The sequence below is a fragment of the Haplochromis burtoni genome, unplaced genomic scaffold (assembly GCF_018398535.1).
Source record: "Haplochromis burtoni strain Fernald_Lab_line unplaced genomic scaffold, NCSU_Asbu1 Contig_322, whole genome shotgun sequence".
NCBI classification, from domain to species: Eukaryota; Metazoa; Chordata; class Actinopteri; order Cichliformes; family Cichlidae; genus Haplochromis; species Haplochromis burtoni.
The window spans coordinates 420905-437652 of NW_024582683.1; the positions used below are offsets into that span (position 1 = coordinate 420905).

General features: G+C 38.0%; 1 protein-coding gene across 3 annotated transcripts; it reads right to left on the reverse strand.

The window, feature by feature from the left end:
- Positions 1-4961: 4961 nt before the first annotated feature.
- ehf (ets homologous factor) lies at positions 4962-11668 on the reverse strand. 3 transcript variants are annotated; one of them, XM_005941741.3, is made up of 9 exons: positions 11482-11668; positions 8939-9077; positions 8315-8572; positions 7279-7323; positions 7102-7122; positions 6953-7015; positions 6825-6869; positions 6531-6726; positions 4962-5693 (listed from the first exon to the last, which is right to left on the reverse strand). In XM_005941741.3, exons 2-9 carry the CDS (start codon positions 9012-9014, stop codon positions 5594-5596), a joined length of 804 nt encoding a protein of 267 aa, XP_005941803.1. In that variant the 5' UTR covers positions 9015-9077; positions 11482-11668; the 3' UTR covers positions 4962-5593. The 3 variants fall into 3 exon arrangements, with proteins under 3 accessions (XP_005941803.1, XP_005941802.1, XP_005941801.1); XM_005941740.3 differs by having other exon boundaries at positions 7102-7143; XM_005941739.3 differs by having other exon boundaries at positions 7102-7146.
- Between the last annotated feature and the right edge of the window lie 5080 nt (positions 11669-16748).

A 16748-nucleotide genomic window follows, 5' to 3' on the forward strand; every position in this document is an offset into this window, starting at 1 on the left:
CTTATGACCCAGTGTTTTGAGTTTTAGTTTATTTTGATGTTTATAGTATATGGTTAAGCTCATTAGTTTTTCTATTTCATTTGTTATTAGATTCCCCTTGTGTCTTCCAACCCCTGTTAAGTCTCCCTTGCCCTTCATGTGTTTCATGTCTGTGTCTTACGTTGTCAAGTTCAGGTTGTCATGTCTGCGTCTCATTATGTTTCCTGTTTTATTTTGAAGTGGTCCTGTGTTCCTATGTTCAATGTTTTTAGTTTTACTCTCCCCTTGTGACGTGGTTATGTTCATGTGTGTCAGCTGTTTCCCCATGTGTTTCCGTTTCCCTCATTATCCTCCTGTGTGTATTTAGTCCGTGTGTCTTCAGTCATTCCTTGTCAGGTCGTCTGTTGGTTTCCATGTCTAGGGTTTTCTTGTTGTTTATTTAGTTCTCCCTGTTTGTTTAGTTTTAGTTTTATTTCTGTTTGCCTTGCCCTTTATTTGTACCTTTTCTGCCAGCCTCATTAAACGGCTCGCTTTTTGTTAATACTCAAGTTTTGATCCAAGTTCCTTGGTGTCTGCATTTTGGGTCCACTCTTCACAATACATACAGTCTGCTTCTGCCAGACTGTAACAGAACAACCTGACCATGTTGGACCCAGCAGACATTTACTTCAGTAACTTTGTTGAATTTAAAATTCGTGTCACGCAACTTCGAGGACTCTGGGCCATTCATGTTTGAATCAGCTCACCATGGTGTGTGGGTTTTTTGTGTTGATATCCACTGAAACTGTTCATGTGACACCTCAAAAGACTGTTTTATCTGAGCCTGTATCCATGACTCCTGTCCCTGCTCCCAGGCCAGCTGAGGTTCTGCTAGTGAGCCCGTCCAGCCTTTTTCCTTGTGTTCAGGAAGCTCAGGAGAATTGGATCAGTTACCTTGTTGTCTGCCATTACTACAACCTCTACTTCAGTCATTAGCTCAGTCTCTAGCTCTGTTGTCAGCTCTGCTACCTGCTCAGTTTTCAGCTTCAGCTTTGCCGTCGCCTGGTCCAGCTTCGGCTTCGCCGTGTCCAGCTTCAGCCTGGTCCAGCAAATTGCATTAAAAAAACAAAAACCGGTTGCACAAATATTATATAGCCTAGGATTGATCTGTTTAGTATATTTATTTCACAGTTTTGACTGAATGGAAACATTTATGATTACACCAGAGTTTACGAAACTAACTTTTTGAAAACAATAGATTTTTGTAAAATGAAACCTGTCTAAAAAGAAAACAAGCCCAGAAAATGAGTAACTGTCAGATCTATCCGGAACTTTATTGTCATCTGTCATCAATCTCAGTTGTACTGCTGATAATGAACTGTGTCCAAGACAGTATCATGAGTATTCTGGGGAAAAAAGAAAATACCATTGTGGACATTTGATCCTGCAGTCTTTATTTTCATTTGATTTTTAAATGAAATGTAAAGATGGACACTCTTATTTAGCTGCTTTGGGTTTGCAGCAGTGGTAGACTGGTTTATATGCTTTTAATATTTTGATGTTCAAATTATTTTTGAACTTTGTTTTCACTGAGGATAAGGGAGAATTCGAATTCAGTCAAACCAAGAAAAATGAGCATTGTTTGGGTTTAGGAATTTTTGTGATTTTACTCAATAAAATCGTTATTTCAATTGAAAACTATCTAAATTTTTAACAACCAGCAGAAATACTGAACTTTGTTTTATTTCACACTGAAAAACATCATACATTTCAAATATAACCCTAATGCGTTTCACCTTTTATGCAAAAAATGTACACTTGACACTGACATTCTACCTGATTTTTTTTTTTTTTTGGGTTGAAACAAGGAAATTACAGCTTTATTAATTGTCAAATGCAGACAAGGAAATCAACAGTAATGGGAACTCCAAAATCTTCAAAGGAAATTGGCTCCGTAACATACTGGAAACAAATAATTTGTCCATTTTCATGAATACTTCCTCATGTTTTTGGTTACAGCAAAAAATATGAACAAAGGTCATTTCTGAATTATTTTTTGTTTAATGCAAATGCAGAAGAAAAACCAAAATACTTTCTTCGTTCTTCACAAGTACTTTAAATGCTACTTTCCTTACCTATCATAAGACTATGATCTAGTGTGTCATTTTGTAATGGGTAATAAAATGCTAGATTGACCTCCCCATAACCCCAAAAAGCAAAGCTGCATCAGTAACAGAGCACTAATCTGTCCAACTCAGTGTTGGATTGGACGCCTCACAGGTCCATTTGAGTATGAGACAAAAATGATAAGGGGCCCAGATAAGCTGAGCCAGTGTATCCACTGAGAGAACACAATAGCCCCACTTATTGGCATGGGATGCAGACATAAAATCACATCTTGCTGTCTTCATGCCCATGCTTAGGCTATCTTTTATCACTTCCCTGTTCTTCCTCTTGCATCTATCTGATTGAATTAATGCTCTCCCTTTTTAAATAATAAAATACCCTTTGCTTGGTTTATTCAAATCAGAAAATCATTTTGTAACTATAAGAGATAAAGGTATTCGTGGGGAGGTATTGCATATGCTTTTTGGCCAAACAAAGGCAGCCATTGTCTAATAAATCAGAACAAGGAGGCCACTAGATAATTCTACCCCACGTAGAGTTTGTTGTCATCTTCCTAGACAATTGTCTGGACTGTTCTTATTATAATAGCATGTCTGTAAAAAAACAAAAAACTCACAAGAATTCAAAGTGCTAAAGTGAGGCACATGGATTAAATATCTCCTCAGGTGCAAATGTATTTTTTCTTCCTTCCCAGATCTGTTACAACCGGTTTGGGTGCATGTTTGCATGAATGCTTTCGTTACCAGCACTCGATGACTTAGAATCAAGTCCTGTAAATACATGTCATGCTGGTTTAACGGTGCTCTCTTGAATTCGTCAGATATGCTGTCTTGTCATACGTGCAGCTTGCTTCTGGGAGCCATTTCGGTCACATACAGCACTATTCGTGTCACAGTATCAGAAGTATGTAAAGCTACGATTTGTGATCACTGGGCAGTGGTCTGTTAGGAAAATCATGCTCATGTTTGCAGAGGTTACGTGAGTCTAACATTTGCATAACTGCTCAATCATCTTCAGTGACTCACATCAAAGTTTTGTCTTATCACAGCTCACAGCAGTGATATAATATGCTTAATATTATTACAAAGTCAAACCAAGGCTAAATGTGAGCTGTTGATGTATTCCTGTGCTTCTGGTCATTACATTCATTAATTTCTCGATTCATCTCTTTGTAATACAGTATATCAGCGTTCATGTGCAATGAGCCTTAGTTTGCCTTAAACCACTTACTGGTATGGTATCATGGGCAAATGCAGTAATGGTTACATAATACACAATTCAATATCTGCCTTGGTGTTTGCTTGACAGTTGGACTTTTTGCCATGAGTATTCAAAGCCAACACGTTTTGTTAGTTTGAAATTTTCTTGTCACATAAACAGCACAGATTAATTTCATTATGATTTCTTTCTTCTTTAATTATATGTGTCTTATTTGTTAGAAGTAAATTTTAGGAAGTTCACAAGGGATGCTACGACACAAAGCTGCTTTTAGAAAAATTATGTTAACTGATTTTGACACTTGATTTTAGACTTTTTTTTTTAACCATAGTTGACATTTTCCATTTTTCTTTTACTATTTAAGGATCATGTACAATCTAACTTTATATACATCGAGCCTTAAATACAACTAGGTTTGATTTTGTATACATTTCAAATGTATGTATGGATCGTAACAAGATCAGCTCCAGAGAAACTATAGAGTGTGATTTGTTGATAATAGCTCTGAAAACAAACAATGGGATTTGATGAATAAACACTTCAGTTTGAATTACATTACTTCATGTAATACAACAATCGGACAATCACTAGCTATTATTTCAGTCCAATCAGGAAGATTCTGTTTGTACCACTTTACATTAATTCATTCACCCATCCTTGAAACGCCTCTACTCAGATATTTTTTTTCACCAATAAGGAGTGTTCTGTTTAGCTTTCATGCATTCCATCAGTTCTGATCACAACCTATTGACAATTATGCTTTAAGAACAGGTCATGTTTTGTCTTTCAGTGTACAACATGCAATCATTGCCTTATGATGCATATGTATGAGACAGAATAGTGACTAAACTGAAAACAATGCAGTGCGGCGCAGTGTGAAAGTGCAAAAGATAACGACTGAACGTGGTGTCAGTCATCAATATGTAAAGAAGGCTTGCATAAGCCAGATAAATCAAAGTTGAAGATTAGCAATGGATTTGCTTGCAAATGCAAGTCAAAGAAGGCAGTCTTTTACTGGCACTGCCTTTATCTTGCTGGCCATCAAGGCCCTCTCATTTGTCTGCTGCCTGCAGGAACCAGCTTGGCAGCTACAGCACACAGTGGCAAACAATTAACTGTGTGGCATTTCACACTGTCATGATAAAGCAGTAACTATCCTTAAGTGCATGGCTTTTCAGAGTCAAGCTTGTAACAGATTTAGTGGGAACAAGGCTTTCACTTGTGGATCTAAACAGCACTCTGTAGCTCATCAATATTGTTCAAGTTTGGACAAGAATAGCTGCAGTTTGCATATTAGACTGAAGCCAAATGCTAAATTATTTGCAAGTGTCTAATGCTGACTCATATAACTAAAATTCTTGAATTAAGCCTCAGGTCCTGGGGCTTTTATATTTGGAATTTGATTGTTCTCCCTGTGCTCCCGAGGTTCACTCTGGCTTCCCAAAGACATGCTCGTTTGCTGGTGATTCTAAATTGGCCGTAGGTGTGAATGCTAGTGTGATTGTCCAGAGTATCTGCTCTCGCCCAATGACAGCTGGGACCGGCTCCAGTCCCTGACACCCTGAACTGAATAAGCAGTTAAAAAAAAATGGATGGATGGATTTCAGTTTCTTAATTTACATTCAGATCTTACACATGGAATTCATGAAAATAAAGAGTTTTATAAAATAAAAACAGTTACAAGCTTTATTTGTAATATCAACAAACATTTACACACTTTCTGGACAGTTCAATGGATGTAAAGTATGAAATAGTACAAACCATATTGTCACATTGTAAATATTTCTAGTTCATCACTAGTTTATGTATTCAGTGCTGTGCTTTGGCCTTATTATTTTCTTACTATTGTTTTTTTTTTTTTTTGGTTGGTTGGTTTTTAAGCAGTGAACAATCATCCTTTTGTAAGTACATTTCACAGTATCAGTGTCAAAACACGCTACATACATTTCTTTGCCACATGTATTTTGAATGTGTTATCGATATGTGCTCTTTTGGTACTTGGAAAAAGTATCTGTTTGAAAAGAAACATCTGAAAACTCTTTAAAAAATTGGTTATTATAATTTTTTCATCTTTTTAAAGCAAGATTTTAAGTGACCATATCTGAGGTTTGACTGCTATTAAGGCACAGTAAAGAATATTTCAGTGCAGTATCACAACATAGTTATAAATTGAAATAAAAAAAAAAAAACAGGAAGAAAAACAGTTTAGACATCATCAAAAACAGTCAATGCAAACTATAATAAAGCATTAAGCACACAACACCAAATAAAACATAAATTAATGAAACCGTCACTTGTCCGACTCTCTCCACCCTCTTGCATTTCTTCCAAACTTGTAAACCAGCCTGCGGCCATCTACTCGTTCTAGGATTTCTCTTTTGTAGTAATATCTGTAAGACAGAACGGACAAATCAAGTAATTTTAGATTATGGAAAACATATGTATAAAAAAGTCTTGCATATTTCGCTTAGTTGGATTGACTGAATTAAGTAAAGTTTTACTGCTGTTTGTGTTTCACTCAATTTTCCCCCAGCCAGTTCAAAATAATCCGCAGTACTTTCTGATGACTTTTGCATTTCAACTGTCAGTTGAAATGCAAAAGATTCTTTGCGTTCTTATCTGCCATTTGCTGGAAATGCCAGGAAACTTACTGACAATTCAGGTTCTATCACATTGGACTATCTCACAGTTTACAGTTTACTTGTTCTTAACTTTCTGTTTAGAAAAAGACTGGCAACTTCATACATATACTCGCTTGTGCTACTTTAGCTTTGTGCTTGCATTTCAGACAGAGTTTAAATTCTTGCACCCCATTAATTTAAAAAAATAACTCCTACACCAGTTTGTTCACACCTATTTACGCATGTAATATTCTCCATAACCTATTTAGAATTCAGCAGTCTACAGTACTGTGTCATTCTTTCATCAAATCAACTAACAGAACAAAGAGGTACTAAAATGAAAACCTATTGTTAAGGTAAAAGTCAAAACAGGTGCAACATCAGTTACACAAAGAGATGAATTAATGCATCAAATATAAGCACAAAGTACACGTTTTCATCTTTATTCATGGTCATTCAAACAAAAGTTATTGTTTTCTGTTGCTGACAGCACCAATCTGAGAAAAACAACATCCCAATGTCTTAATCGTGATTGTGTGTTTATTGTATGCAAACATAAGGTTTATATTTTAATAAACAATGTAAGAGAGCTGTGAGGGGTTGTACCTCATTGCACGGCTTAGTTTCTCGTAAGTCATGCTGCTGTTATTTTTCTTCTTGCCCCATAATTGTGCCACTGCCTCTGACTTCAGGAAACGAAAAATACCCTCTGTCCGATCCTCCCACTTGATCAGTCCTGGGTTTCGCTCTGGATTCAGTAGAATGTCCCTGATAAACTCCCACAAATGGGTCCCCCTTGGGTCTTTGGTAAAAACAACAAAAGAGTAGATAGTGGTTGTTTAATAAACATCAAAATTACATAAAAGGCATTAGTTCAAAAAGATTTTTTCTATTACTTACTGTGTTTTTTGACTGGATGTGGACGGGTGAAAGATCGTTTGATGTCTGGGAAAGAGATTATTCATTGTGAAACATAATTTTCAGTTACACAGTTTGTTGCTCTCTATATAGTACAAATAAATCTTCACCTGGACTAGGAGCCCTGGGAGAGGCAACAGGTGCAAGGGGGTGAACCGAGGGGTCATAGATTTCTAAATAAAAAAGAAGTCAGGTCAATATTTTTTGTCTGCGATGAATAAAACTTGAATAGACAATAGCAGAAATATCACAGCAGTACCTCCAGGTGGATAGCTGACATCTGGAAATGGACAAGAGAAGTCTACTGTGAAAGAAATAGGTAGGAGGCAGGCTTAATTAGGGCAATAACACAATGAGTACAATGAACAGGAAGATGTATTCATTATAATGCTGATGTTTGTGTTTTTGTCTAACATTTTGTGTGAAGGACTCTTACATTCAGGTTTGCTTTCGATTTGCCCTATATCCACGTGGTACTGGCCTGTGCAGAGATAAAGACGGAAAAATAAATGAAATATAAGCATAAATTGCAAATTAATATTTAAGTCAGTACATTCACTATTTTCAAAATGGCTGGTATTGAGGGACTGGTCACAAAATTACTTTCTGCACTCCTCTCTCCCATTTCCCGACTGTCTCAGTAGAAATGGGAAAAGCAACAGTGAAGCACCAATACACCTTTTTTGATCATAAAAAGTAGTAACATCAGAAATGTATTCTAAATTCCAATAACCACCAATGACTTCAAACTCATATAGCAATAACACCCTGTGATCACAATCAGTGTGAGAACAATATTTGATGTATTAAAATGTGACACCTTATCTCAAGAAACTGAGCAGGTTTCTTACAGTTGGTTACAACAATAGCAGAACTGTTCTCTTGGTTCAGTTTACTTCGAAATTCTTTTTAACCTCAGGGTTAAACCTGTTGTGCAAGATCTATTGGTGCTACTCTTGAAAAGGTATTGGCTTTATTTGCTAGATAAAATATAGTCTGCTTGTGTAATTTACATAAATTTGTATTATTTTCTTTTCTTATTTAGCCACATGCTATACATACAGTTGCAACAGGTATAAGCCAAAAAATGAAGTATTAGGCCTAAGAAACAAAAAAGGCAAAGAAAAAAGAAAAACCTTTTGACTTTGTTTAAAAGCTCTAATTAAAAAACAATGGACGATCCAATTCTCAGGTTGTTTCTCAGCTTCACACCCCCTCTGTGCTTTGTTAGGAAACCCATTCTAGCAAGAGCAAACAACAAATCCATCATCTCCTTGGCTCTAAGCAATCCTTTGCCCCTCTACAGCAGCATGCTGTGCGACCCCCTGACCAGCTCTGCGATCCGTTCTCAACAACTCATCATCAAGACCTCGTTCCAGACACAACTCGGATCACCCAGCTTCTTTTTTATTGGCACTAATCATCTTCCTTTGCTGCCCCTTAAACCTCTCTCCCAGAGTTTTTAGACATACCGCTCCACTTGAGCTCTGTGATGCTGTGGAAGAGAATGGGTCCCACGCTGCCAGCTGCACGGATGAAGTCCTGGTAGCTTAGGCTGCAAAGCTGATGGCCATCGATGTCAAAGTTTTGGAATGGGATGCTGGAGGCATCAATTTGGTGCATGTCCATAATTTGCTGCAGCCATTCCCACACTTGGTACTTACTCCAGAACTGAGGCTGGGACTCATGAGGCCACAGACGGCTCGTGTAACCAGCCATCACCAATGAACCTGCAGGCACAGACATAATTGCTCTTTTTTTAGACTTAACAGTGACTTCATTTAGTTTCATTGTAAAGGTGTATCTGATGAGGGAAGCGTGACTCCCACAAGCAAAGGTATTTGTCAACAATTAAATAGCAAATTCATTTACTGTAAAACTATTTCTCAGCTGGGTATGTCTAATTCATGCCTTGTGTTTCAGAGCTCTGGGCTCTCCAGGTGAACAATACATTAGCTGCTAATTGTTGAATTATTTACATTTTGAATTGCAGCTTTGTAACTATTGAGTGAACTGGAGTCTTCAGAATATAAGAGTAGGAATAAAAATACAGTAGGCCTCATTCTGATTGTGTCAGTGTGCGCAATAATCCTCACCATCGGGATAGGGGTTAGCAGGGCCCCAGGCACTGGTCACCTGGCTGTCGAGGGTTGTGGATGTAGTTACACTCATACTGCTACTTCTATGCTCAGATGTACCATGGCCCAGGGGCTCAGGCAGGAGGGTAGTACTTTACTGTATAGACAGAGTCAAAAATAATCTGTCACTCATGTATGCACACATACTCGCATAGATAAAGGTAAAGAAAATTGAGCTTTTGACCTCGATGATGACATTCCATATTAAAAGATTATGTATACATCTCATGCATGACTGAATCTACTTTATTTAAGCACAACAGATTCACAGGATGTCAGCACAGATGCTGTCCTCTTTACATTGCATCAAAGCTAAAGTAACGTGCTAATAATGCAGACTGCAAATGCTGCAGCTGCTGCTTCACATATCTGATGTAGCAGTATTCAGTGTATTCGAGCTAATTGCCATCTGGAAAGTAGCTGCTCTGGAAATGTTTTCCCTTATTTTTACATTCTTCTTGCTGTTATTGTGGTAACCACAGGTGTCAGAATTTCAGCAAAAAAATCAAACACAGGTCTGATTGTTTGTTACCATCAAAGTGTGGTCACAAACTTATTCCGTGTCAGCACAGGTGGCAGGTTGGGCATGTTGTGTACTCGTTATGAAGAAAGGGTCTGTTGGGTTTTGTATTTTAATTAAGGTCTATCCTATTTGTTTTTACCCAGCTTAAAACATGAATTTTATTTGTTCTTCAGTGGTGTAATCATATTTTTGGTTTGCTTGTAGCATCTTCCTTGAAGAAGTAAAGTAGCAGAAGACTAACAGAAAGGTACACTCCGCTTAATCATTAGATGCACTTAAAGTACAGCAGCTTATGTCGCCATTGAGTTGATGTTTATTAGCGTAATATCGACTCACTGAGGATTCGTTATTCACAGGTGCAGTTACTTTTGAAGGGTGAGCTGTTCACATATAAAAAATAAATAAAGACATGTTTCAAATGTAACCACAAGTATATTTGCATTCCATGTAAATAAAGTCAGTGTGAATTTCAGCACCTCCACTGTTTTGGTAGCACAAGTGTTGCATGTGCACAATAGCTTAGTCATATCTTCGATGGTCCAATGCCAGCATCTGGTTTTCTGTTACTGTTGCACTGAAATTCCCCTTGAATGCTCAGAACATAAGGCAGACATAGAAATCCAAACGTCCAGCTAATACTGCTGTTGTTAAAAGAAATAAAGTGTTGTCTGTATATGTAAAGTTTTGGGACGATCATTTATTATTTTTCTTAAAATCTTCTTTAAATCTGTATCTGCCCAAAATGACAAGAAGAGCTGCTTAGGTGTGAGTGCTGTTATTCTAAATTTTTCTGACTTACTACATGATAATGAAACTATGAAAGGCTAGCAGATGAGATACCCGTTTTAAATGGCTACACATTAAACAGTGTAATACACAGTACTCTCACTGTTCCATAGAAAAACTTGGCTGCAGTTTTATGGTAGGTTATAAACAAAATAGCTCCAAGCCATGTCACACATTTCTTCAGTAAACACTGAGTCGCCAGGATAACACATCTGCATACAGTTAGAGAAATTTATCACTTTAAAGACCTAGCAAAACAGTTTTATAGCAAACAAAAGCCAAGATTTATGAATTCGATTTCTACAGAAGATAAGGTATACATTCGTCAAATCAAAGCAGAACATCTCATCAGCTGCCAATCAGCCCAAATCTCTTATGTGTTTATCTTCAATCTATGAGTACTACGAGTGCCAAGCACGTATCTTAACAAGAGAGTAGTTTCTGCAACAGAAAGTTGTTTCTGTCAATACAACGCGCACGCAGCAATTCAAGTCACAGTCATGAATCAATATGCTGTCGGCCAAGTCACAGAGAAAAATCATTGCACTGAATATATCATGATGCAAGGACACAAGCAACAGTTGAAGAATAAGTTAACATGAACATTTTGTCTGCTCTTGACAAACTGGCTGCTTTCCCTTTAAGTCAGAGCCAAAGCCTTGTGGTAGCACTGAAACATAACTGAAAGTAACTTGGTGGACTTTTAAAAATCTTATTTGTCTTTATTCTTAATTTTGCATTTAATTTTTATTTAAGTTTGGATTTTATTGCATACAATTGATTTGTAAAGATTTTTCAGATTTTCAAAGTAAATGTGAACAAATATAGTTAAGTTTAGGCTTTCTGCACAGTTTTAAATGCTAACTTCAAAGAGGAGCCTCTTAAAGTTTAAGTTTTGTGAATTACACAATACAGCTTTCAGTGTCTTTAAAATTGACGATGTCCTGTATGACTGAAACAAATAATATAGCCAATGCATAGCTAAAAATTACAGTAACAAGAGACAAACTGTGAAATGAAAATACCACATGTACAGCCAACCTGACTAAAACAAGGTAAAACATCAGCATATTAAAGCATATTGAGAATTCTTATTAGGATTTTGTACACTTAGTACACTTTGAGCCTTCGGGTTAATTATACTGCAACCAGTCATTAGTGCTGATTATCCAGAACCAGTGTGACAGCCTACCAGAGCAGTAGAATGGAGTCTGACCAGACCTGTTAGAGGTCTCGCGAAGATCCGCTTTCAGCAGTCTCCTGAGATTCCGACACCGTAGTTTACTAGAGTGTAAAGTCAGATAAGGTGAGTCCTTTTGCTAACGAAAGCTTAGAATTAACAGAAGCATGTAGAAACTGCAGGTGCTGCCCCACCACAATGGGTTTTTTATCCTGTTAACTTCCTTATCCCACTCCAATTGGCTACCTGTTCATGCTCATACCAGATAGGTATTTGCATAATGCACACCCACACACAGAAACATAAAACAGATCCACACACACACCTGACAAAACTTTTTATTATCTCTGTTGGCAGCATTTCCTCTCACGGAGTCAAGCACACAAACGCAAGCTCACTCACGCAGTTAAGCTTACACTTATGAGGAAACATATACACAGATACACATACAATAGACCACAAAGTTTAAATCCTCAAAGTTCATGTGGTTTCTTAAAATAGTGTTTAACCTTAGAGAAACTTCCCTCTGTGCTATTATGCAGGAAAACAGTTGCTTGCTTTATTTCATCATGATGAACGAGGTGCTGACAGTTTGGTAGGAGGGCCTGAGAGAATGTGTTCCTTTTACTCTTTTAAAGTTGCTGGAACTGACAAAGAAACATTAGTAACTGTGTGCCTGAAAAGACTGTAATAAAATGGGGTTATGGGGGTTAGACGTTTATAAATGTCTATAATTTTACACTGTGGCCTCTTTCACCTTTGAATTTGCATATTAAATTTGTCTCTGAGTGATGATCACTATTAGGGTGAGCTTGTTTCAGACTGACTCAGAGCAATGCGGGGCTTCACCATGTTGCAATCACATCCAACTTTGATCGTCTAGTAAACATACTAGCTAACAACATGCAGGGATCCACAGGTGTCTGAGTAAAGAGTGACAAATGCCAATTAGTTCCGGTATGTGTCCCAAAAATTCCAGTCAGTATCACAGCACTGTGACAACAGTGAGCCTCTTTAATTTATGTGAATTATTTGCCAGTATGCTCCCGGCAGGTATTATGTATTTCCCTGTTGCAACATTTACAAAATTTCCTTTTAAAAAATGTGTCAAACAAGACTTAACTAAAAATGTGAAATACTGTTAGATGGAAAGCGTAAAATCTTGTGTCTAATTGAATGAGCCCTTGTACACTAGGAGAATGTATGGCAGTGGATCTGTTTGGTGTTTTCAAATTCCTCAAAACATGTTTGTCCTGTTTAGCTATTTTTTCCACTTGACATCAAACATGAGCAGAGCAGGTATTTCCAAAAAGACAACTGTACTGTTCAAACAGCATACGTGCACAAGTTAGTGTGTCAAAAAAAACAAAAGCAACAAAAACCATTTTTACTGAACGTTGTCACCATTTATATCTGCTGTTGGCCCATACTGACAAAGATCAGAGGAAGTTCAAAAAGTCTATTTTTACTTGACGCCAATTAGAGTTTGGGCAAATTGTAACATCTTTGATCTGAGAACTAAATCGGATCTATAGCATTGTACTGTTACGATACCTCTTGGGACCAGAGGCACTCACAGTATCATGCTGATAATTGAAGTGACTTTGAGCAGGGTTGAACTGTATAATAGGCTGAAGCAGAGAGAAGTGAAAGCCAGGGATGTCAGGGATTTCTCAGAGCTTCTTCAGCAGAGTCATGTGGAGGGAAACAATAGGTGACGCTGAACAAATTAATTTGCTTTTACGTAACATTGATCTATTGAGCATGTAATCATATAAAATCCCTTCAGAGTCTTAATATTCAATATTTTCAAGAATAAAACATGCATTGCACTATTACACCGAACATTGTGTTATCCCAACAGGCTGACTTTAATAGCCTAATTTCCTAGATCCTTATGATCAACATACTGCCTGTGTTCATACTATGCTCACTCTGGGAGCTCTCGCTCTCTGAGCGCGTGCAGTATGCGTATTTTTGTGTGACTTGGACTCTTGCCCATGGCTGAGCTTCAGAGGTAATGAGGGAATTCAGTGTAAGCATGATTATCTCTGAGAGTTCCCCTCATCTGCATGCCAGATCGCTACAGTCCTAATGGCAAAAATCACCACTCCTGATCTCCCCGCAGCCCTCCGACACCACCCTAGCTGCATGGGTTACAGATAACTTGCCTCCAGCCCTCCCGGCAGCCCGTCTACCGCCTACTTGTAACACAGGTGCTATTTTCTGGATTTTTTGCAGAACTTTCCTATCCTCTTTTTAAAGGGTAACATGCCTCCAGGGTGCAATTTGGGGCCTTAGCTGCATTTGGTGTCCTCCCGTTGTGAATGCCTGACCAGATTTTATTGCAGTAAGATTAATATGGCCATCAGCAGTGAACAGAAGTCACACACTTCTCATTACAGTCCGCTGTTTAGGCTGCCTCGCACTGCCTTCTTTTTTGTTCTCTCTCCATCAGGCTTTTCATTTGCCGTGTCACAAGGAGAGCCTAGTATTTGTCATCTCATTTCATGGATCTTCATTCTGCTTTTTCAGGGTGGTTGCGGGTCGACATGTGTAAAAGTCCACTGGGGGAACAGAAAAAAGCTGGAGAAACAGAGGGGGAGAGATCAAAGCCTGTCATCTCTGCTCCACTCTGTGTGAGTCAGCCCACCAACATTGCAAGACGCAGCGAAGACATCCTCCCAGACTCAAGAAAATGTCATCAAAATGCGGGCATTATAGACAGTGTCATCTATTTTTAAGTAGAGTCAAGTAGAGGCTTATGTCATCCTCCAATAATAGTACACTACTGATCCATTTATAAAGAGGCTTATAACTTGCTTAGTGCTGCTGTGAATTATTAACGTTTTATCTGAGCATGCGGTCAAAAGTTTCCCTTTGACAGGAAAGGCTGTCAGAACTGTCAGTCAGAAGAAACAGACAAGACAGGAGGAGGGTACAGTTGCATGCTCTAATGAACAGGAACTTATTAGCTGGAGTATGTCTATTACTGTCCCACTTGCCTCCCATCTTTCATTAACTGCTTATCACGCCTGTTAGTGTCATCTTTAATACTTCACATTTTGATTAGCATATGTTCCATGGGGAAAGAAGGAAAAATCATTTTATTAGTGTCAATTATTGCTACAAATGACAATTTCACTGCCTAAATTATAATTTTACATTTCGTCCCTGTCAAAGAACAATGGCTGTGTAATTACAGTAATGAGAAGTGCAACAGAAAAATTAATTATTCAGAATCAGTTTTCTTTCATGTTCTTTTGAACTCCACCGTGTCTGTTTGTTTGACATCTGCCCGGCCTCATTAATGTCAGTGCGCTGAGAACACAGGTTCTGTCCATCTTGCAGGTAATATATACGAGGAGCAAGAGTGAGTATATGTTAAAAAACACACAAACCCCCCACTTTTTCACCCATTCACTGTCCAGGAGCAAAACTGCACTTGACTTGATAGGGTGCAGATCTATTATTAGCCCATAGGTGACACTGTTGTCCCATGTAGTGCCAGAGAGCTCTGAAATCATGCTTATTGAATGAGTGATGAATATAAATGTGATATGAGAAAGTGTAGGTGGAACATGCTTCCTAACAATTACTGACTACAGTGTCTACAGAGGGAGGTAGAATAACCTACATAAATTATTAGCTTTGTTACATATATGAGGAACAAAGAGAAGAAAGACCATGCAGGGAGGGCAGTGAAGACTTAAAACGGTGCACGGCCAGCTTCCTTTAACATAACATTTTTTCTTTCAATAAATGGATCTCTGGGTTCATCTATCAGAACCGTCCTTTTTGGGCATCATTGTCTGCTTTTCTGACCAGAGGTGCAACACATCAGTGAAGCAGCCTGTCATTTAAAATGGGACGATGAAAGCTGCAAAATGATCATGTAGACTCCAGCATTTAACCAGCAGGACTGCAGTACAGCATGATCACTATTATAAGTTTAAAATGATTTAAATTGGCACAAGTTTTATAGCTGATCTTCTTAGTCTTTAATAATGTATTCAACTGAAAAGAGCTGTGCACAGGGACAAAACTAATGATTATTGTTACCAGACTCTGCATTTCCCCTGAGCTGTATCAAAATAAGCATTTTGTTTTTACACTTTCCTACTTAAAAGGTTCCTTCTGCTAGGCTTCATCTGTGTCATTTCAAAATGCAGTTTTCCAAAAAAGAAACCAGAAGAAAAAACCATTGCACAACCTACTGCATGCTCTGCCTCAAAAGGCACACAACCAAGAGATGCAAAACGCTGGAGCAAACAAAGCTCCATTTAGCAGCTAAAGAGCTAAATATTCCTGTCAGGAACTGGTAGAAAGCAAAATGTAACATACAGGACAGTGGATATGGGACCATTTATTAGGTGGTTGGAAATATGACACAGAATGAATGTTCATGTATTGTTCATGTTGATTTCCTGAATATGTACAACACAATAGGCTAAGTAACCTTTAACTAAACAGTGACATAATCTATACAACTGTATTGCACCACATCTAAAAATTGCTGTTAGGTTAAGATCTGGAAGCCATTTGAGAACAAAAAACTCATTTTCATGTTCAAGGAACCAGTTTGAGATGATTTGAGCTTTGTGAAAGGTCATGCTGCTGAAAGCAACCATCATAAGATGGCTGGACTGTAGTCATTAAGGGGTGGATGTGGTCGGGAACAATACTCAGCTACGCATTACAAGTTAAGTGGGCTAAAACACCACGATAAAGAAAGTGTCTGAAAGAGGTTCCCTTCACTCCTTCTGAATAGATGACAAATATACATATGTTCAATTCTTATCACCAACATGTGTAACTAATGATTTTCTGGGGATAATGATAAAGTCGGTGAGTGAAGAGGTTCAGAGACAAACTGGCTGGTTCAGCAACAAAAGACAACAGCCACTAGTTGCTGTGATGGATAAGGTGGAAAGAAAACATCCAGTCTGCTTTCCACATGCATTCTTCAAACTGAAGTTCAGGCAAAACAACACAGCTGTACATGACATGACAACATAGCCTCAGTTTCGGCCTTAACTATTTCTTTAGGACTATGTACGGGAGCTTGCTGAGTGCCGTCCAAATACCCGAGACAACCATAAAGGCTAAATATGAGCCATACACAGTAGCTGACAGTCATGTGAAAAACAAAATGTTCAGTGTCTTGTGAAAAACTAAATACACCCCATGATTGAGTAGCATTGGAACTGCATTTAGAACCAATAATTTTAAGTAATCATTGTCTGCATGGCTTTATTAGTCTCTCGTGTCATTGTGGA

Coding starts and splice junctions, on each gene's coding strand:
- ehf (XM_005941739.3), bottom strand. CDS start 9,014: ATGAGTGTAACTACATCCACAACCCTCGACAGCCAGGTGACCAGTGCC. Junction 7,147..7,278: donor AATCGAAAGCAAACCTGAAT/GTAAGAGTCCTT, acceptor TTTCTTTCACAG/TAGACTTCTCTTGTCCATTT. Junction 7,016..7,101: donor TGTCAGCTATCCACCTGGAG/GTACTGCTGTGA, acceptor TTTTTTATTTAG/AAATCTATGACCCCTCGGTT.